The 23,357-nt window shown below is 37.5% G+C and overlaps 2 protein-coding genes across 4 annotated transcripts in view; one reads left to right on the top strand and one right to left on the bottom strand.

The window, feature by feature from the left end:
• Window positions 1–6,052, bottom strand: part of NPEPPS (aminopeptidase puromycin sensitive) — a 102,556-nt gene extending 96,504 nt beyond the window's left edge. Inside the window, exon 1 of one of the 2 annotated variants that reach the window (XM_026669808.2) lies at window positions 5,244–6,052. In XM_026669808.2, the coding sequence (XP_026525593.1) occupies window positions 5,244–5,912 (669 nt within the window). In that variant the 5' untranslated portion in view covers window positions 5,913–6,052. The remainder of the gene's footprint in view (window positions 1–5,243) is intronic. The other variant, XM_026669809.2, reaches the window with a different exon arrangement.
• The window catches only part of MRPL45 (mitochondrial ribosomal protein L45), a 27,448-nt gene continuing 10,138 nt past the window's right edge, over window positions 6,048–23,357 (top strand). The window contains exons 1-2 of one of the 2 annotated variants that reach the window (XM_087947872.1): window positions 6,048–6,144; window positions 22,121–22,313. In XM_087947872.1, coding sequence (XP_087803998.1) covers window positions 6,130–6,144; window positions 22,121–22,313 — 208 coding nt within the window. In that variant the 5' untranslated portion in view covers window positions 6,048–6,129. Of the gene's footprint in view, window positions 6,145–20,407; window positions 20,474–22,120; window positions 22,314–23,357 lie in introns of those variants that run through there. The other variant, XM_026669810.2, reaches the window with a different exon arrangement.

The following is a 23,357-nucleotide window of genomic DNA, read 5'->3' as shown; positions in this document are numbered from 1 at the left end:
CATAAACAGTTCACTAACTCTCTCCAAATGTATTTGATTTTAAGTACTATTAAACCATTAAAGAAGTTGAAATCTAACAAAGTAAGAAATCATACAAAATAAGAATCCTGTGGCAAACAGTGGATGACGTTTTTTATTAGATACAAGCTCCCAGCTAATAAAACATTACAACTTCAATATGAAACAATATTCTAATATACTAGGATTATGCAAAGCTACTGCGAGAACAGCTTCATAACGCACAGAAGTATACAAGTATATAATTAAAGTCCTTTTTAATACTTAACATAGCCATATTATTGCAGTCTTATGGTACTGCCTTGGAAGCTACTATTCTTATCTCCATATGAATGTGCCTGCAAAGCATATAAACTTTACAAACCTTTGTAACATACAGTTTACTAAAGTTTTATATTGTACATGAGTATCAAATTATTTTAAATTTTTATTTTTATTTAGCTATTTGTATCCCATCTTTATTATTTTTATAAATAACTCAATGTGGTGAACATATTCAATGCGGGTCTAGGATGATTTGATGGCACTAACTTGGCACAGGCAGCTGGGGGCAGCCTTCTCACCATCACCAAGTCCCCTCTGACAACTCATTGCCACCATCTCATTGCAGGAAATCTCAACACTGGAAATTCGCTGTGGGGACAAATGGCCAGTTCAGCTGTAGCAGTATGTCAGGGTAGTGCTTCCTATTTTGTGAAGTAGAGTGGAGAGTGCTGTGAGAAACAATGAGGGTGTGGGTGTGTGTAGCCACTGCCGCCGATCTGCAATGTGTTTTTTTTTTTTTAAGTCACATTGCTTAATCTTTGAGGGTGTCTTGCTCAGAAAATAAGGATAGCTTTGGGAAGAAATGGGATAGGATGTCAGCTTTTTAAAAACTAAAATGGCTTGTTTTGAGCTGCATTCAAATCCTTGCCCATCAAACAGACTGCAATGTTTGCAAATGCATTTAGCTGCAGGTCTGTTGCACCATGGAAATGGGGCTGCGTGGACAGGAAAGTTTAGAGTCCAAACTGAAAGAAAAAACTGGCTTTTTTTTTACTCTTTGCAAAGGATCAGTGTCAGCTTTGGGGGAATGCTGCTACAATGCTCTGTCCAAAGGCATTCTACACAGAAACAATATGAAATCACCCACCCAGCTTTGGGGGAAAGGCACATGAGCACAAATACCATGAAATCACCCATCTGGCTTTGGGAGAAACACTCTGCATATGACTAGAAACACCAAGAAAGCACTCTGCACATGAACAAAAACTACATGAAATAACCCATCCAGCTTTGGAGGGAAGCACACTGCACATGAGCAGAAGCACCATGAAATCACCCACCCAGCACTTACTCTCCCCGCAGAGCTGGGTGAGTGATTTCATGTTGTTTCTGGTCATGTGAAGAGTGTTTTACTCCCAAAGCATCATCCACATTTTAGAGATAAACAAAATTAACCTTAAGATGCTGAAGGCATATTTGTTTCCATGTTACTCAAAAGTAGAAAATGAAGTCACAGAAACTATAAAGCTTATTTTAAATATGTTATCAGTCACATTCTCCAGATATTTTAAATTATTACATATACGGGTAGTTCTTAACTTATGACCAAAATTTATGTTGCTAAGTGAACCATTTGTTAAGCTTTACCCCATTTTACAACCTTTCTTGTCAAAGTTGTTTAGTGAATCATTACAGTTGTTAAGTTAGTAACACAGTTAAATAAATCTGGTTCCTCCATTGACTTGTTAGAAGGTCTCAAAAGGGGAGATCACATGTCCATACAGCAAAGCAATCATCATATATATGAGTCAGTTGCCAAGCATCTGAATGTTGATCACTTGATTCTGGGGGTGCTGCAATGGTGGTAAGTGTTAAACAGTCATAAGTCACTTTTTTCAGTTCTGTTGTAACTTTAAACATACACTAAATAAACAGTTGTAAGTCGATTACCTGTATCAGTTACACTATATAAAGCAAGAGGCATAGGATCTTAATCTTAACTCTAACACAATTTAACTGACATTTGCAAGTGATCTCCCTTACTAATTTTGACACTGCACTTGAAACCTATTTCTTCCCTCACACCTCCATTTTTAACATACAAATTGTAATTAATTTGGAAGCATTCATGGCATTCTTAGTTGGAGCATGCACTTCTTTCTCTTCATTTATAAGGAGTACATAGTGCATACTCCAACTAAGAATGCCAACCATGCTTCCAAATTAATGACAGTATTTCATAGTATTTATAGAACTGGTCATCTCACAGTATGCATTAATCTTTATGTGCCAAAATTTTCTTCAAACTCTCCAAAACAGAAGGCATACAATAAATTATAGCAAAAATATCTCCTTTTCCGCCAAAATATACCAAAAAAAGTCTGGATGTCATTGAGAGATAGATTGCTCTTATCTAAATAAGTTTAACACACATGTCTTGAAAACGTATTTTCTCCATTAAAGAGATTTTGCACATATTAAATTGCATTATATTTAAAACTGCAATGATTACCAATTCTACATCATAGTGCATTGGATAATTTTTGCCACATTTAATATATGTTATTGTATTTTTAGCAACAGTGAATAATGGGAAACTATCAGAAGTTTTAAAGGTGTCAGACAACAAATAGGACATTGTAGCCAATCAATCAGAATATAGCTGGACGGGACTTGGAGATCTTCTAATCAACCTCCTGCTCAAGCAGGAGATCCTATACTATTTCAGACAAGTGACTGACCAAACTTCCAATGATGAAGCATCCACAACTTCTGAAGGCAAGCTGTTCCATTGGTTAATTATCCTCACTGTTAGGACGTTTTAACTTAATTCCAGGTTGCTTCTCCTTGATTAGTTTCCATCCATTGTTTCTTGTCTTGCCTTCTGGTGCTTTGGAAAATAAGCTGACTCCCTCCTCTTTGTGGCAGCCTCCAAAATACTGGAATACTGATATCAAGTTTGTGTCATCTAATTCTTACTAACTGGTCTTCAGATATTTCCTAGTATTGAAGCATTTTGAATAGTTATGACATGTAGCATGAAATAATTATACATAGTCTGGAGTACAGTAGTATGACATACTATTCCTGCTCATGAAGTTAATTTATAGCCTAGTGCATTATAAAGGATTACAATTGGATTAATTCAGCATTTGGATTAATTCAGGAACCATGATTAGTCTGTTGTGCATGGTTTGGGTTCAGCATAATGTGCAAATAGGACCTCTGAATTAATTATGGTTTTAAGGTAATAACCCAGTTTGAAATCCTAGATCTTGTTAAGATACCAGTTGTAATTATGGATCAATATGTCTGTAACACATAATTTGGTTCTGATTCTGTATTTTATCTTTGATCTGATTTTGTGCATAATTAAAGATAGACGCTGTCCCTCATACTTAATAAGCAGGTTATCTACATCCAGAAACCTATCACAAATTACATACCTACTGTAAATATATTTTAGGTGTTATCCAAAAACTTGTGAAAATAAGAAAAACATTCCTCCGATTTCTTGAGAAATTTTCTAAAAGTCACCTTTTAAGAGTTTTTGGTATTCTAATTGTTTCCTATGTAATGTATCAGTCACAACCTGATAGGAACCAAAAAATCTCAATCCATATATTAAATCAAAGGATTTTACTTATAAGTCTAAGGCAGAAGAATTTGTCGCAAGCATAGGACTTTTAAAAAAGCAAAATTAAATTTCTGAAGAAAACCATATTTTTATATTAGATAATTTTTTTATATAATCTTAACTTTGAAATTATGGGAAATCTCTCCCATTTTTTCCTAACAGCCAGCTGATTACTCATTTCCCACTATATGTTCATACTTTCTCAAGCATACAATCTAATCAGCTAGGTAGAGGACCAATTAATAATGGAAGCAGGACACCAACAATCTGCAATGGTTTGTTGGGAGAATAGAAAAAGTCTAATTGCTTTTTCTTGGTTCAAGACAGTTGAAACTGTATCAGCAGAAAAACAACTAATTTGAATAGAATTGCTGAAAAGGAAGCATTTTTCATTTACCTTATTTTGCAGCCAGTGGTTTTCTATGGAATGCAGAACCCTAGGACTCTAGTCATCCTCAACCCAAACAATTTTATTTAGATATGCTGCTTGTGCTTCTAAGAGCAATGGGAAATCAATAGTCAGGCCAAGAGGACAGCTGGGTGGGAAATGTGAGACTGCATAGTCTAAATATGGATGCATGTGTAAAAGAGGCATAATTGAGAATAGATGCATGCATATAATCTTCATATACATGGCATAACTTTACAATCTGTATAAAGTATAAAGTTGAGTGCACAAATGTCATACACCTTAAAACAAGCATGTCACATGTATCTTTATAACAATATTTTATTTTTAAAAAGTAAAAGGGGTTTAGCTTTGGTTCATTTAACCCCTATATCCACAAGGGCTTTTTTAATAGGATACATTAACAGAATCTAGAATTTAGAGAGAACCAACCTAAGACAAACTCACAATCACAAACCTTGATATAAACTTTCCCTTCCCCCCAATTTTGCAAAAATTATCTTACATCTAATTCATCTCCATTCAAGCATACAAACGTGAGCAAGGTTTTCAAAACACAAATACAACCCTAAAGAGTTCCTTGTCTTTCAGGCAGGGATTCTTCCTCCTTCAGAAAGGCCCACCCCCATACGTGCACAGGCACACACACATATTACAAGATCTCAGAAGAACTGCAGCCACCACCCTCCTCGATCGCCGCCCGTTTATAAAAGTGATGCCCCCTATCCCTGTACTAGCAATAACTACTGTACACCTCCGACCCTGATACATTATTCACTCACCCCCAAACTCTTTTCGCATACGCTCTTAGTCACATGCCACCAACCCCCAAGCCAAGAATTAATCACCACTAACCACCTCTCTCCCATACAGCCTTCTTCTTCACTCACATTTCTACCTAAAGGCCACCGGGCTTTCTCAACGTTCAAACTTACCTTCCAGCCCAAAGGCCCTAAAAGCCACTTTCTTTGTACATGCCCCGATTCCTATCTTCCCTGCCCTCTCCTTTGCCTAATACACAATATCACAAACACACACACACACAGTTCCCGGCCCGCTGCCTCCTCCACTACACAGTAGCAGGTAAACCTCCCTCACCCTACCAGTCACCTATATGCCTTTACATGCGCAGGCACGCCCATTCTCTCCCCCCCCCCCCTTCTCTCTCTCTCTCTCTCTCTCAGCCCTCGTTACCTCTACGGCGGCCTCGAGTTTTCCCTCGAAGGTGAAGTCGATAAGGTCGGGCTTGAGACACAACCCATAATTGATGGGGCGCACTTCGGTCGGGAGCCGCTCGAAGGGCCGCTTTTCCGGCATCGCAGCAGCAGCACCGCCACGGGAAGACGACACGGTGGAGAAATTTGAAGAAAAGGGGGAAGAAGAAGAAGAGGTGGAGGCGGCGGCGGCGGCGGCGGCAGCAGCGGCGATTGAGGCGAACGGGGAGGCCCAGTGAGCGCACAGAGCGAGGGGGAGGCGACGACCTCCCGCTGACAGAAGGAAGAGACGGGAAAAGGGAGGGCGCAGAGGAGGAGGAGAAGACGGCGGCTGCGCGCGCCGCGCCTGGCCCAACTGAGAGTGAGAAGCCAAGTAGGGCCGCTGCGAGCACGCGCTAGCCTGCTGCCTGTCCTGAGCTCGCTGCCACCCTCTTACCCCAGATAGCCACCAAAGGGAGAGTGCCCGCCGCGCTTGCGCACGCCACCTCTCTTTAGTCCCCTTGATCTCCCGTGCCTGCTGCGGGGGAAAAGCCGAAAAGAAGGGACTACTCGTGGGGTGACGCACGCGCTTTAGCGCCTGCGCAGTAGGATACGGCGAGGCCGAAAATCTCTCTGTGATCAGGTGGGCAAGTAAACGTCCCCGGCCCATTTGAGTTTTGCGCGTATCTGTGCCCAGAATTCAGCTGAACGTTATCGGTACCAGCGCGGAAGAACTCGGAAGATACGGATAGCAAAATGAAACAAGTAGAGGGAGGAGAGTATGTTCCGCTCGCGCATGCGCGCTGGCTTAAAAAAAAAAAAAAAAGCCAGCGACGGCTTGAATTTTGCTCAGCAGCGTCTTTCGCTGGGCGGGATGGAAATAAGAAATGTGGCATGCACAGGTCAGAGGTTGCTCTCGCGCGTTCAGACCTGCAGATAAAAGCAAAGAATTAATTAACTCCGTGCACAAGATACGTCGAGCTGGGTTCACGCAACATTCTAGGCTAAAATGTGATTGGTTGGTATGTGGTCCACGGTATCCGGCAAAATTAACCTGCAAAAAATATTAGTATGGAATTTTGTTTTTTGCATTTTGGGGGTTGGGCAAGGTATAGGTGGCCCATATCTAAAGGTGGCTTATCTCTAGATCTAACCAACCTAACTAAATCCGCATTAACAATAAATGGCATCCAAGAGAGTTTCCCTTGCCTCTGTTTAGCTGTCGTTCGGATTTGTGCAGCTAAGATCAGATTTTTTTACCTACTCCTGAAATACGGAGAGAGAGAAAGAGAGAGAGAGATTTATATTTATATATTTATTTATCCTCAGCCATTTCGGTGATTGTGTTTGCATACATGTGTAAGGGTGTTTAAACGTACCGCAGTTATTTGTAGCCTGCCTTTAAGAATAACAACCCACCCAAAGAAGCTTTCAAGCAATATAAACAATTGAGCACAAAAGTGAGAACAATCAACCAATGGAACAGCTTGCCCTCGGAAGTTGTGGGAGCGCCATCACTTGAGACTTTCAAAAAGAGATTGGACTGCCATTTGTCAGAAATGGTGTAGGGTCTCCCGCTTGGGCAGGAGGTTGGACTAGATGACCTACAAGGTCCCTTCCAACTCTGACTATCTGTTAAATCTGTATGACAATACTGTATTGAACACTTTTGAGAACTTATTCACAATTCTGACAGATTGGCAACAATGAGGAAAAGAAGTGTAAAGATATTGGTGGTTGTTTTCCATGGTTAAACATAATGTATTCGATTAATTCAATTTTTCTGAGTTTGCATAACATACCCATAAACAGCCCATGGGATCAGTTTGCAAGGCATACTGGAATTGCTGTCACCTTGAAATGTTAGTTGCATTTTTTTTCCTTTTTGCTTTGTATTGTTTTGAAACACTCTAAATAATTTTTCAAGTTCTGCACTTAACATCACATTTGAGATAAAAATGTAAGGAACAGCTTATTCTATCTTGCGGCATATCTTCTTGCTCTTTGGTACTCATCGTGACTTCTGGAATCGATGAGTACTACCACTGTATATGAACTGTGGATATGTCACAAGCTAGGATTTATGGTGAATGAATAATTTGTGAACTAAGAATAAATTAGCATTACTATATTGATATGTACTTTATATCTTCTGTTATAATTTGCATTTTCTATGACAAAAGTAAAAAAGGCTGGCATTTGAAAAATTAAATGGGAACTGTCAACATCTCAAGAAAAGATACATGTTGCACTTTGGTGGAAGTCAAGTTTGCTTAGCAGTATATGCTTTCCCTTCCCATGCAAATGTAGTTTTATTGTATATTCTGGCTGCAGCGAGTAGTTAGAAGCCTTCTGTGTGGATGGAATACACTTTGGTTTTACAAAGAAATCCAAGCAAATTTGGAATAGATATATTCCTGTAAAAATATAAGTTAAAAGGTGAAATAAAGTTTTCTAAATGGAATAGGAAGATAGAACACTGCTTAGATTAAATTTTGTACATAGTGCAAAATCTGGCAACATTTTTAATTTAATTAGTTTTAGAATCTAATGCATGCTTGATAGTAATTTTCAAATGTACGCATTTTCATTTATTTAGTATAGAACTCTGCATCCTAAGATAATCACTACTATTACAACCACTTAATTTTGTTCTGAACTATCTTTACATACCCATGACTGCAAGCATATGCATTATCAAAAATATAATATAAAACACTCCTTTTAGCAAAAAGCTGTACTTTATAACTATTACACAAATCTTTTGTTTTCATATCTGCTGTTCCAGTATTTTAATTGAAAATTAAGTATTAATACTCAATATTGTTTTCAATAAATATATTTGTACCCTTGTATATTTGTTTATTGCTTTTATGAATTTATTGTAAATTGCCAGGTATACTCCAGTTCTCATTAAGTTATATTATCTCTGTAAGGAAACAAAAAGCTGGACTATAAAAATATTCACTGAGTGGGAAGTCTGAAGTCCCATTAGAATAGAAAAGTGATGGAAATCATTGAAAGATAAATCAAAGAAATAATCTAATAGTTCCTTCATAGAGCAAAATTAAATATTTGGAAGTATGAAACTCAGTGTTTTCAGTACCTAGCTTGGAGCAAGTAAAACAAAGAATATATATTAAATATATTTATATTAAAATAGGTTATTGGTGGTCTAATCCAGTTCTCCAGCCTGATACCATCACTGCTGTCTGTAATTACAAATCCGAAAACACTCTGGAAATAGCAATAGCACTTAGATTTATGTTCCACTTCATAGTGTTTTATAGGCCTTTCTGAGTGGTTTTCAGAGTCAGCATATTGCCCCCAACAACCTGGGTCCTCATTTTACCCAGCTTGGAAGGATGGAAGGCCAAGTCAATCTTGAGCCAGTGAGACTCAAACTGCTGGCAGCCTGCAGTCAGCAGAATTAGCCTGCAATGCTGCATTCTAACCACTGTGCCACCAGTCTCACAACTGACAAATCTAATATAAACCTTAGTACAATTAAATAAAATGCTTTAAAGTCAGATAACAGCAGTGACATTACTGCTGCATGTTTCCATGTGGATGGCTGTGTGGGTGCTGGTAACAGATGTTCAGAGAGGTACTTTAAGCAATTAAATTAATTGCTCGAAATATAAACAAGTTTATTTAGAAATTAAGAGATTTTACCCTACTTACTGCCTAATTGCTTGAAATATAAACAAGTTTATTTAGAAATTAAGAGATTTTACCCTACTTACTGCATAATTGCTCGAAATATAAACAAGTTTATTTAGAAATTAAGAGATTTTACCCTACTTATTGCCTATGGCAGTTTATCATGTATCCATTCTTCAATCGATCCAGTCTTCTTTCTATGTTAATTGGCTAGTTTTGAAAATTCACAAAATATTACTATTTAGAAATGTATTTTGAACATAAATATATATTTTAAAATATATTTGTATTCAGGTATTTACTCTTGAGTTTGGAAATGTAATGTGAAAGTCAGAGGAGTGTAATCCAATCTCCCCTTTAAATCCGGAGGTACCAGTCAAGTCAGTTCCCATTGGAATTCACAAAGAATGAATTCCTCAAATATCTCCATTAACCTGTGTTGCTACATATTTATTCAACTGCCTGCTGCTGAGATCAGTCATATGGCATGCCGGTTCATGCTACAAGCTGTTTCCTTGTACTTTCCATTTGTCATTGTTGATCAGCTGTGAAACATGTCAAAGAACTGTGTGAGTGTCATAAACCCAACAGGGATTTAAAGTCCAGAAAGCAAGTTGACCCTAACCACAGCAGCAGAAAAGCAGTTTATGTTCCAACAGCTACAAAAATGTTGGAATGTCTCAGTTTGGGATTCAACTGTTAATTCAAACGGTGAAACTTCTGGGTATTTTAGAAGGCTGCCAAAAAAGCAAAAAAATATTTGCTGGAATTGGCAAAAGCAAAGGTTGAATTCTAGTGTGTCTTCTATGTAAGATAAATCAGTATCCCAAATGTTAGGCTTATGTAGAAAGCGTTTGATCTACCACTTTTGCAATGTTGGTCTGCTTGACTTTGAAGTTTATTCATGATGTAGTGGTGCTGTTATTGATTGTTTCCCTTTTCCTGCCTCTCTTCCATTCCTCTAATCTTTTCTCTCATCTGCTATCTCAATCCTTTACTTTTAGTTTTCCTCCTTTCTGTGCAATGCAACTTCTTCTCTTTCTCTTCTTTCTCTTTCAAAGCTAAGACCAAAAAGATCACCTGATTTTATACAATGGGCAGGATCAGCCTTCAGGCACTCTGTTTAATTAAGGAGTGCTGATTTGTCTTCATTTCGGTCTTTGATAAAACGATAAATGATTTTCATCCTACTAAAGAAAGTAAGGGCTTAAATGGACAATTCCTTATAAGCAAGGTGTAGCAAAAAGCAGAGAAGTAGAGGTAATGAGAGAAGCAGTTGGCAAATTTTTAAAAAGGGAAAAATCTGTTTAAAAAAAGAGGTGCATTAATATCCTGGTCAAAAAGTGGAGTATTGTAAATAAGTAAAAGAGTTCTGTACTGTGAAACAGAATTTACTTTTCCCTATTATGCATTCATTCAGGTAGTCCCCCTTTAATTAATATTTGCAATTACAACAATGATGAAAAGTAACTTTGCAAGTGATCTTCATATTTATGACTTTCACATCTGTATAAAGCAGGGGTGTCAAACTCGGGGCCCACGGGCCAGATGTGTCACATGCTGGCCCTGCCCAGTTTAGCAAAAGGGAAAAATCACAATACTTCATGTGACACCACTATGATGACGAGTCATGAGTTTGACACCCCTGGTATAATGCAAAGGAAAGTTGAAGTATGATTGTAAGCACAATTATGGTTTCACTTAGCAACTTCTTTGGTTAATGACCAAATTACTAATCTTAACTGTTGTCACTAAACAAGGACTACCTGTACAATGTAATTGTTGAACAAGGTTTCAATTTTTGATATATTACTAATTCTCTAAGTCAGTATTTCTCAACTTTAGCAGTCTTAACAGTATGGACTTCAACTCCCAAATTCCCCCAACAAGCATGCTGATTAAGGGCATTTGGGGAATTGCAGTCCACACATCTTAAAGCTTCTGAAATTGAAAAACACTGCTTTAAGGAAATGAGAGGCAGGACATAATAACCCCTTTCCTAAGACCTAAGATATTGTGCTACCAGAAAAAGAAGAGAGAAGAAAGTAGAGAACTGCTGTTTTGAGGTGCATTTATTCCCAAAATAAACTTGAAAGACATTGATCAAGTAAACCTGGTTTCATCACATATGGTAGTACCAGCCAGATATGATTGAAACATCTAAAGTAAAATGGCATGAGGACATTTTTGAGAAACTAAGGAGATTATCTGGGTTAAGAAAATGCTTTTTAAAAGGCCAGTGAAGTAAGGAAGTAAGGTAGGAGATAACAGGACATCTTCAACTTACAACCACAATTGAGACCAGAATTTCCATTTTGCCATTGTTATTAAATGAATCACTGAAGTTGTTAAATGAATCATGTGGCTGTTGAATGAATCTGGCTTCCCCCATTGACTTTGCTTGACAGAAGCTGACTGGCAAGGTCGCAAATGGGGATCACATGACTCCAGGATGCTGCAACCATTGTAATACAAGCTGGTTACCAATCACCCAAATTTTGATCACAGGATTGTGGGGATGCTGTAATGATCCTAAGGGTGAGGACAGTTACTTTTTCCCCCCAACGCCATTGTAACTTCAAACAGTTGCTAAATGAATGGTTGTAAGTCAAGAACTACTTGTACTCTTACATGAAAAAGAATAGAAATAAAATACTGAACTCATAAGAGATAGTTGGTCACATTTTTCACATTGAACAGAATTAAAAGAACAGAATATTCAGCATGAGAAACCACTACAGAAAATATGACTATTACTGATTCTTTTTAAAAAGTTTTAAAAGGAACAAAAATGCAATTCTAGCCAAGCAGAGAATATTTACAGATTTTAAGAGACCAAACAGATTGAGGGAAAGGGGACGGGGTGGGATTCACATTTTTTAACAACCGGTTCTGTGGACGTGGCTTAGGTGGTAGGCGGGGCTTGGTGGTCATGTGACTGGGTCGACATGGCTTGGTGGACATGTTATTGGATGGGCATGGCCAACTCAATATCACTCACATTGAGGTATGCATCTCCTCTCCTGGCTTCTCATGACTGTGGGGATGCTGCAACAATCCTAAGTGTGAAAATTGTCATAAGTCACTTTTTTCAGTGCCATTATGACTTTGAATGGTCACTCCACACAAGCAAAGTACCAGCAAAGAAGGGGGGAAAAACTCCAGAGATATTCCTGAGACAGGAAGTCTAGTCCTGCCAAGAATGTAATAAGGGTTAATGGAGAGGCAGTTTCTGTAAGCAACACCAGAATGTTTCCTTCCTGCCTTCCTTACAGCAGTGGTCACCAACCACCGGGCCCCAGACCGGTACTGGTCCATGGATCATTTTTTACCGGGCTGCCGGTTTGCTTGGGCGCCGCCATCTTGTTTTGATGGTGCTTGAGAAAGTGCTTCCGGGTGAGCTTGTCAGTCGTCGGTTCTTGGAAAGCGGCGTTTGGAGAGCCGTCCCGATGGCGGTGGAGTCTCGCGTTACTCAGGAGGAGATTAAGAAACAGCCCGAAAAGCACAAAAAAGGTACAAAGGAGGTGTTGAAGGTGGCGGGGAGAAGCGGGGGACGGCTGGCTGGCCGGTTTGCTCGGCTCGCCTTGCCTTGGTCGTGAGTGCTGATGCCGGTACCGGTCCGTGGATCATTTTGTGATGCCGGTACCAGGCCGTGGTACAAAAAAGGTTGGGGGCCACTGCCTTACAGGATTAGGCCAGTAATTTCTTCTAACAACTGGTTCTCTGAACTGCTTAGAATGTTAACAACCAGTTCTAGCGAATAGGTGCGAACTGGTTGAATCCCACCCCTGAAAGGGGGGAACTAGATATTGACCTCAAAAAGGAAATATTGAAATTTAAGATTCAACTGAAAACTCTTCTCTTTTATTTCATTTATGCCTAGATGTGGCAAATCCACATTTGCCAATATCTAAACAAAGAAACGTGCGAACATTTCATAAAAATCCTCACAAGCTTGATTAATAGGAAACTACAAATAATTTTCTGAATGACAAACTATATATGCAATATTTTATGCTACACAAAAAATACACACCAGGACCTGCTTTTTTAAAGTAAAACTTTAGATCTTTGTACCCCAAAGTTGGGAAGTTGTTCCTGCAGGAAACTAGGTACATAGCTAGTATAACTGTTAAAAAATAAATGAGACCACATAGACAATTTAAGGAAAGGTACAGAATTAGTACAATTGGATTCACTTTTCAATTCACAATGAGCTGGATAAGATAAATATAAGATAGAAAATAAACAAAAGCAAGATATAGTAATGAGAACAGTTGTCACTGATGTATTGTTACTGATAAAAAGAGGACTCTCCTTTTTTGATTTGGCAGATCTAAGGCAAATAAAAGAGCTGCAATGCTTATTTAATTCAGTCTGAAAGAGGTGTATACAAAGAGGGGCGGGGAAACTTGTGTTTTAAATGCCAGAAAGTCCACAGAACTTTCCTGAGGAAAATGAAGGAGAAATAATATGCCTTTTGGGATCAAATTGTGAAGGCTTTTGTTGTAGGATGTTGATAAAAACCTAGAAGCATACACTGAGGCACTAATGTGGATCTTATAAGAGTTGAGTGAAAAAAGTGTAAACGGGTGGGATTCAAATTTTTAACAACTGGTTCTGTGGGTGTGACTTAGGTGGTAGGCGTGCCTTGGTGGTCATGTGACTAGGTGGACATGGCTTGGTGGTCATGTTATTGGCTGGGTGTGGCCAACTCAATATCACTCACATCGAGGCACGCATCTCCTTGCCTGGCCTCTCATGACTGTGGGGATGCTGCAACAGTCCTAAGTGTGAAAAATGGTCATAAGTCACTTTTTTCAGTGTCATTGTAACTTTGAATGGTCACTCCACACAAGCAAAGTACCAGCAAAGGAGGGGGGAAAAACTCCAGAGACGTTCCTGAGACAGGAAGTCTAGTCCTGCCAAGAATGTGATAAGGGTTAATGGAGAGGCAGCACCAGAATGTTTCCTTCCTGCCTTCCTTACAGGATTAGGCCAGTAATTTATTGTAACAACCGGTTCTTTGAACTGCTTAGAATGTTAACAACCAGTTCTAGCAAATAGGTGCGAACTGCTTGTAAATGTCAGTCATCCCCCAAGCAGGAAAATATTAGACAAATATTCTATAAGTTCTGAATTGATGGACAGAATATTAGTCACCAATACATAATAGGAGAAGAGTTCAGAAGCAAAAATCCTTTAGTGAACCAGTGGATTGGACAAAGCGAGAACTATCTGAAGTAGCTATAATAATAATAAGGGATGCCATGTGAATGCTTGTATCCTTATCAGAAGACAATAAATATGTTCTAGAAACTGGCCTGGAGACAATCATATTCCTAATGCTCACCCAAGCAAAGGCAAAAATAATGTGTAGAGGAGCCAATTGCAGAGAGGAAAGAGCCAATGTTAGTGGAGCTGCTGAGGAAAACAACCATTAGGAAACCAATGATTGCAGAGAGGGCACTTGGGAAAGCAAATCTAATAACAGAAGGATCTGTAGAAACAGATGGGGAATAGAGAATGGAGAAAAACAAATAGCTGCAGAAGAAGCCACAGAAGAAAAAAAGATAACTTTGGAGAAGTGGGGGGTGGGTGGGGGGAAGAATCTTATAGTTTGAGCTGCTGAAATATGCAGACATACCACATTTCACTGATAGTTTCACATGAGACAGTGGGGAAAATGGTGACTGCTATTGAGAAATTAAAACGCTAGGATGAGGAAGTAAATTCCTGCACTCTATAGATTCTGGGTTAATGTTTTAGCTTTCAAGGTGGCAGAGGATCATCATGTTCTCATAGGCATAATCATTACATGCTTTCCCATGTTCCTTATACAATTTGTAAAAAAACAACACATTCCTAGGAATTTGAAAATGTGCTGTTTTATTGTCCTCCATAATCCAGATTTTCTTTTTGTTCTTTTCTCAAAGGCCATAATTTTAATATGGGCCTATTGTGCTTTCTGCAGAAGATGATAGATTTCACTGCGTTTCTGAGCCCAGCTGGAATTATGGATAAGAGGACAGCAACATCTTTATATAAAAAGATGGGAATCAGGAGGTCTGCCTGTTTATGAACATCTGGTTGTTAAGGGTTGATGTTGTCAAGGTGATGTATAGACAGAGCAGAGATGCATCTTCGATTATCCTCTCTGTATAGTTTATTCTTCCAAGAACAGCTCTATTGGGAAACGCTTCACTTGTAAAAAATTGCTTGTGAACAAGTTCTGGAGCAGAAAAAAGGAGCTGCTTATCAATTGATGTGTTGCAAAGTTTTCCCCACAGAATTCTTCTGGAGATGGGACCAAAAGCAAATTTCACAGCCAGAAATGTCAGAAAGGGATATTTCTATTTTTGTACATACTTCTGAATAAGGTTGTGAAAAACAAGTACATGATCATGATTTAGCCTCCCTAAAGCTGGCTCTTTGATAATTTTCATGGTGTGAATCCAATTTGAAGTTTAATATGTTTATGCTTAGCATATATTTTAATAATCACAATACCCAGACTAAATGGTCTATAAATAATAAAATCTTATTTTCATTCTTATTTTCCAGTGCAATTATTGTCTCATATACTCTAGTCCATTTGTAGAGGCCTGGTTTGATGAATAGATATAAATAAGGAAGCTAATGTCAGTGCTACCAGTTTAGATTCAGTTGTATTGTTTCTGGAAAAACTTTGTCAATACCTATAGCTTTTTCCACTTTAGTAGATCAGATGGGTAAATAGCTGAGGGAGCTTGAGTTTAATTAGAAAAAAGTAGAAGCCAGAGGAGGAAAAAAAATAACAGGCAAGAAGAGATACCTATTTTGGAAAAATAACTCATGATGATTATATTATTAAATAGTAGATTATTATTTTAGTATCATGCAGTCGAAGGATTAAATGGACACCTCCATGTAAGGAGGGGGCAGAAAGTTAAGAGAACTGATGAGAAAGATAATTTGATACTTATCATTCCATGTAATATCATTACAAATAATTGAATCTATAGTAGAATATAACAACTTCACCAAGCTTAAGGTGCTATATTATCATAAGCTGATAAGATACGTGATAACAGTATAAGTACTTTGATAATCTCAGGACTCATATTTCCTTTGCAAAAATTCAAAATGGCAACATCTCTAAATCCAAATAACATGCTAAACCTAATTAAAAAGCTGCAAGTAAAGGGCACGCATCTATATATAGTGAAGCATTCTTTATTTAACTAGGCTGTGAGCGTTACTTCTTTGGTGATCATAGCAAAATGCATTGCTGTACACCAATATCCAGTAAACTAATCATGCTGTTGATATGTCATTTTTTTTGCTCATCCTGCTAAAAAGAAGCTTTTATTTTTCCCTAATTGTTTATCTGACACATCAGTGCAACTATTAGTATTTCTACTATTTTTAAAGTCAATTTGTTTTCTCCAGGCCAAAAGAGAATGCAGGCACTAATGCAAGGAACTAACAGCTGCTCTTGAATTAGAAACAGAGCTGGGTTGATAGACATACCAACATATTTCATTCTAAAGTGTCTAACTACCATTATGAGCAGCTGCATGTATAGTTCCTTCTGAATTGCATACATTTTTAAATTTTGAAAATGTATTAGCCAAGCCAGTTTGCACACAAGAGTTAAAAACATTTTTAAATTGTCTGGGACATTTAAATTCTCAAATGTAAATGTAAATAAATTCGTAAAGCAAAACATTTTAAAAGCTTATTAAATAAATGCAGAACAATTCAGATTGCAAAATAATTGTACTCAAATAAGGATTGTAAAATATCTACCCAGACAGTAAGTACAAAAACACACATTACACTAAAGATCAAATAAACTGTGATTCATTAGATAAGCCAGTATTTGGATGGACTCCAACTATAAACCTAGGTTACAAACCACATTAGCTGAACACACATACAGGTAGTCCTCAACTTACAACAGTTCATTTAGTGACTGCTCAAAATTACAACGGTCCTAAAAAATGTGACTTAATGACCATTTTTCAGTCAGAACTTTTGCAACATCCCCATAATCATGTGATCAAAATTTAGATATTTAGCAACTGGTTCATATTTATGACTGTTGCTGTGTCCCAAGGTCATCTTTTGCAACCTTCTTATAAGCAAAGTCAAAGGAGAAGCCAAATTCATTTAACAACGTTACTAATTTACCACTATAGTGATTCACCTAAAAAACATGGCAAGAAAGGTTGTAAAATGAAGCAAAACTCACTTAACAAATTTCTCATTTAGCAACATACACTTTGGGGTCAGTTGTGGTGGTCATATAGTATTACACTAAAGGGAAGTCAAAAATACGTTTTATGGCTTATAGTGATTTGTGGAAAAAGTAAAATATCTGAGACCAGCTTATCTACAGATGACTTCATGGACAGATCAACTGTATATAATATTTATTTTGCTTTGGGCAGCAATTCAGAAGTAGATGACTATATTTTTTGTACTCTTTTTCTTAGTCTAATCTATAACCTTGATATCCAATAGAACCAGAGATGGGATTCAAATTTTTTAACAACCGGTTCTGTGGGCATGGCTTAGTTGGTGGGCATGGCTTGGTGGTCATGTGACTGGGTGGACATGGCTTGGTGGTCATGTTATTGGCTGGGCGTGGCCAACTCAATATCACTCACATCGAGGCACGCATCTCCTTGCCTGGCCTCTCATGACTGTGGGGATGCTGCAACAGTCCTAAGTGTGAAAAATGGTCATGTCACTCTTTTCAGTGCCATTATGACTTTGAATGGTCACTCCACACGAGCAAAGTACCAGCAAAGAAGGGGGGAAAAACTCCAGAGATGTTCCTGAGACAGGAAGTCTAGTCCTGCCAAGAATGTAATAAGGGTTAATGGAGAGGCAGTTTCTGTAAGCAACACCAGAATGTTTCCTTCCTGCCTTCCTTACAGATTAGGCCAGTAATTTCTTCTAACAACCGGTTCTCCGAACTGCTTAGAATGTTAACAACCGGTTCTAGCGAATAGGTGCAAACTGGTAGAATCCCACCCCTGAATAGAACAGAATAGCAGCATGTCAAAGCAGTATTTCACAATCTAGTCAATCTTAGCCGCATTGCCTAGGGAATTCTGGGAGCTGAAGTTCACACAACTTAATGTTGCTAAGGTAGAGAAAAAGTAGGTTAAAGAATAGTATTTATAAACCCTATTCTGACTGATGTGGTAAATCTGTATTGGGATTATATCACTTCAAATTGAGATGGGAAATTCTCCTGTCAAAATCTGCTTCTCTTATGTACAGTATAAAAAAGAAATATACATATTAAGACAAAAGTTTAATTTGCTGCCCATCTTGTACAATATGACACTGGATACTCTACTACAGCATTAAAACATTAAAATCCTAACAAATAAATATCTCTAGAACAATAAAAACATAAAAATAGAAATGTAGAAGTTATTAGTGTTATTTATAGCATTGATTTGCTGTATTGTGGGAAACAGTCATCAGTAGAATGGAATCAGGACTACGACTATATCAGAATTAGACTACTATATAATAGTGGTTTCACTCGTTTGCCAACATCTCGAAGGAAGAGTTTCACTTTGATATCTGCAGCTCAAGGTGTGAGTGTTGGTATAAGGTTAGTTTGATAACAGCTCTTTGCATAATATACTGGCATAATTCAGAAAATGGCATTCCATGTGAGACAGTATTAACATTCTCATCCATGACAGTGTTAGAAAGTCCTACCACCTACTCTGCTCCACTATCTGCAGTTATAGCAGCTTCTCCTATAACTTGGCCTACTCCTTGTCCAGCCAAGAGAATTTGGTGTAAATGGTAACATTAGTTATGTGCCACCAGGTTGATGATTCCTAAAGATAAAGTATGGCCACAGAGCTTTTAGTACAGTCCATATTAAGAGGACCCCATGATTATTAGCTTAAGAATATTACTACCTGAGATAGGCAAGAAGTATTGCTTTCAATCAGGGCATGTTACTTGGGACATACCAATAATATGATCCAAGTAATCAAGGCCAACCAAGTTGTACCTGAGGGAAAAAGTTATATGTCTCAAAAAAAATCTTCCCTTGCAGTATGATGATGCATTAGAAACTATGGTGATTAAAATTAAGCACTGTTAAAATTAGCTGCTTGAGGTGAAGACTACACTCATTAAAATAAGGCCTGGCAGGATATATGTTCAGATTTTTTTTCCCTTTGAATTTTGTGTAGAAACAGGGGGCGTGCATAAGCGCACCAACGTGCCTACCGTCCCTGTCCTATTGTTTCTTTTATTTTTCTTATATGTACCCATTTCATGTATTCATAACTATGTATACACTTATACTTATCTTGTAAACAATTGACAAATCAAAATAAAAAAATAAAAAATAAACCTAATCTAGCGTTTTAAGTGGTAAAATTTAGATAGATTTATATCTCTAACATAAACTTCGACTGTAGCAAGTAGGAGCAAATAGAGACTCAAGATCAATTTTTTTCTTAAATCAAAGGTGTATGTTTTCCACACTGATATCATATTTGGCTTCAATTATATTTGAAACAAAGTACAGCCAAGTAGGAAATTATTTACTTAAATGTAAATAATCTTAGTAAGTTAAATAATTAATAACTCATACAGAATAATATATTTGGAAAGGGCCATGTCAGCTATCCGTCTCTTACTGACCAAAGTTACACTGGCACTGAAAAAAGTTAATTTATGATTGTTTTTCACACTTAAGACTGTTGCAGCTTTCCCATGGTCACATGATCAAAATTTGGACATGTGGTAAATGGCTCCTATTTATGACAGTTGCAGTGTCCCGGAGTCATATGCTTATCTTTTGTGATGGTCATAAAATATGTCACTTTTTTCAGTTCCCTTGTAACTTTTAACAGTCGTCAAATGAATGATTATAAATCAAGGACTATCTGTACACTACTTGCTTGTTGCCTAATAAGGAAGTACTATTGTTCAGTTCACTACTATCTTCATTTGTATCCTAGTACGCACTTACCTTCACATTTTGCAAAACTTAATTCGGGCTTGTAAAAAACGACATTCATGAATCTATCGATTAATATCGTTTGTTCAGTTTACAGGTATTGCTTTTTTCAATGGATGGATAATTCGGTAATCAAGTACGATTAGGCATCCTGATTACTAAATACCATCTCCGAATAGCAGCAACAACGCGTTTTTATATAGCACCTTTCTGCAAAGGCGTTCAAGCAGAATGACAACATTGTTTATTTAGGAAGAGTTACAAAGCGCTTAAAACAAATCTATTATCCATGTGATGTTTCTATGGTGTCTTGCATACTTGTGCATGTCTGATGTTAGGAGACGATTTATGCCCTCGGCTTGGCGACGCTAACCGTCCCCACTCATTCTTGTTCGCTGACGAAGTATCAGTTAAAAACTAGAACGCGGCGGGCCATCAGATCTCCTACTACCGCAATGTTCCGCGACCGTCTCCGCCTCTTTGGTATTCCGTCACATTCGATATCCCTCCTTCATCCCGTCGTGCAAAGCGGCGCTCGCAATATGGCGGCTTTCGTGCGGCTAAATATAGCTAAGGTAGGTATATGTCCTTACTTCTCTTTTAAGTATTGGGAGGGAAATTTCACTGGTAGTTAATTCTGATAGCGCGTGTTTTTCGGGCGAATGGAAACTTATGGTTTTCGTAATTATTAGAACGGCTCTTTTTATGTGTGTATTTGTCTTTTTCGTTTTACTGCAGCACTTTCTGATGACTACAGCAGTCACTTTATGTTTTATCATGTTCTGCTTTTAATTATCTAGATAAAATCAAATATATAAGAAATAAGCTTTCCACCAATAGCTTCTCTCTTTCTAAATGGAGAAAACGATTCCTTTATCATTTACGAAAATAAGGGAAATTGAATGATAATATACGTGGGGATTTTGATGTCGGTATTTACATTTGAAGAGTTTGGGACTAATTGTATAGAAATTTAGCTGTTTTGGAAAATAATGGTCTGCGTATCTAGAACACTACAAAATGTTAATTAGTTTACTTCAGTCATTGAAATAAGTTGTTGAATTATTTCTGAGGAAAGGAAGGAAAAATATGATACAAATATTTATATGGCTGCCCATCTATAGTATAAAAGTTAGTTTTAAAACTAGCTAAAACATAAAATGGCATCATATACTGATAATGTGGGCTCAGTTACTATCCTGACACCCAGCCAGAATTTCAGGACTTCCCAGAAGGTAAGCATACTACTGAATGGATCTTCATCTTCATTGCTGTGGGGGAGTGGGTGTTTATTGTGGGTTGGGTATTGGAATATACTTATTTTGTGAATAGTGTTTAATATAATATATGTTTCTTAAACATGTGTTCTCTTGTAGCAGACAGAAAGAAGCCCAATATGTTTCTGTTGAAATATATGCCATTAAGTAATTATTAGGATTTGCACAGCATGCTAAATCAAAACCAAGCAAATTAAATTATTTATTCTGTGTGAGCACTGCATATGTGTCTGCAAGAGGAACAGTGATTAGACATATAATTTGAATGGTAAAATTCCTAAGTTTAAACCCACATCTAGAAAAACTCCAAGGAATTTTGGAGAGCTACTGTCAGAATTGTAGCTGTTCAGCATCAGTTCAGTTTGTTCAATGCAGTGAACTCTAAGCTAACTTCATTAGTTGAGTCATGGAGAAAACGTTGTCACTAAGCGTTAACACCAACTTGATGGCACATAATCAGTCATTGGGTTTGCTCAACATTTAGGTACAAACTATTCAAACTTTTAAACAAATATGATTTGTTTTAGCAAATGATACCCATAGATCCAGTTAGTTTTTGCACTGGTTATATTTTCTTAGCAATCTCTGAAGATATGGCAATCTTCTATTCTTATATAATTTATATTTTGCTTTGAAATGACTTTTGTATGTCTAGATTGCCTTTTTCTTTTTGAAAAGACAGTATGTGTGCTGTTTTGAAAAGAAAAGATTGTTTGGAAAAGCAAAGATCATTTGCAGAAGGAATTTCCTGACAATGCAAAGAAAACATATGTCTTTATTAGAAACAAGAAACATATTTTCATCTGTAGATTTGAATTTCTATGTATGTTTAATATGTCTCTAAATGTGGCTCATATTGCTATTTATTTGGATTGGGAAGGTAAAAGTACATAAATAGCTGTAATTAAAAGTTATTTGTATAACATTGCTTTTTTTTATTGAAAGGGGGTAACATGTTTACTGAATGTTGCCCGTTTTGCCCCATCTTGTCTTGTGATCCCAGTGAGGACCAAAAAACGACTTAAAGTTCCCCCTAGGAGCTATGATCCTTTGGAACGACAGCAAAAGCAATTAAAAGCTGCAGGATTGATGATACCTGAAGAGAAGTTGTCACAGTATATCACTATTACCTGCACAAGTAAGTAGTTTTGATAATTTATTCTGTAGAAAGAATTGAAATAGAATTAATCTCTAGAGCAGAGGTCTCCAAACTTGGCAACTTTAAGACTTGTGGACTTCAACTCCCAGAATTCTCCTGTCAGCATAGCTGGCTGGAGAATTCTGGGAATTGAAGTCCACAAATCTTAAAGTTGCCAAGTTTGGAGACCCCTGCTCTAGGGTATATTGAGTCCGAAAGTGAAATAGATATCAATTGGTTGCTTTCTCATTTTTTCCACTCCTAGATATCTTTAAATCCTTTCTCATTTCATATAACAAAATGTACTGTAGATATTGGTATTGTAATGAACCACATAGATATTATTTAACTATAGCAACAAGTGATGATGTTTAGCAAGGTTTGAGCCATTGTAATTTTCCCTGTAATAGCATATGATTGGAAATGAGATGCAGTTATTCAGAATGGATTGTTCTACCTATTTAAAAAAATTGACCAGAAGAAATAAAGATGGCTATAAAAATACAGAAATAACACTTCTTGTTCAAAGAAAGAAAGAAAGAAAGAAAGAAAGAAAGAAAGAAAGAAAGAAAGAAAGAAAAGAGAAAGAAAGAAAAAAAGAAAGAAAGAAATGGAGGTGTGGGAGTATATTGTCTCTAGAGATTCTCAGTCATCCAGGTCATAGTTGTCTCAAAAGTGCTTTTTCTTCAAAAGGCAACCGGACTATTTTTTCCTTGACAACAAAGAAGAAAATGTTTCACTTCTTATCCAAGAAGCTTCATTGGTTCTGATAGCAGGGGAATGGAAGGATAGGTACTGACAGCTAAGACAGGATGGTGGCGGAATGAAAGGATGATGATAGGATGATGGGGAGAGATGGAAGGATTGTATTTCTTTGCTGTCATCTGGATGTTAGCACTCCGTGAGCTGTTGAGACTAGCACCCCTGTACTGCTGGGACTACTTGGTCATCTTGGGATTATGATGGCAATCAGCACTGTTGGGATTGTCATTGCTAAATGATGTGGTTACATGACATTTTGCTAAGATCGCATCATTTAGTGAC

The sequence above is a fragment of the Notechis scutatus genome, chromosome Z, assembly GCF_049901735.1.
Source record: "Notechis scutatus isolate UNSWTSFEM ecotype Mainland chromosome Z, rNotScu1.2, whole genome shotgun sequence".
NCBI lineage: Eukaryota > Metazoa > Chordata > Lepidosauria > Squamata > Elapidae > Notechis > Notechis scutatus.
This window is presented reverse-complemented; position numbering and strand designations above follow the sequence as displayed.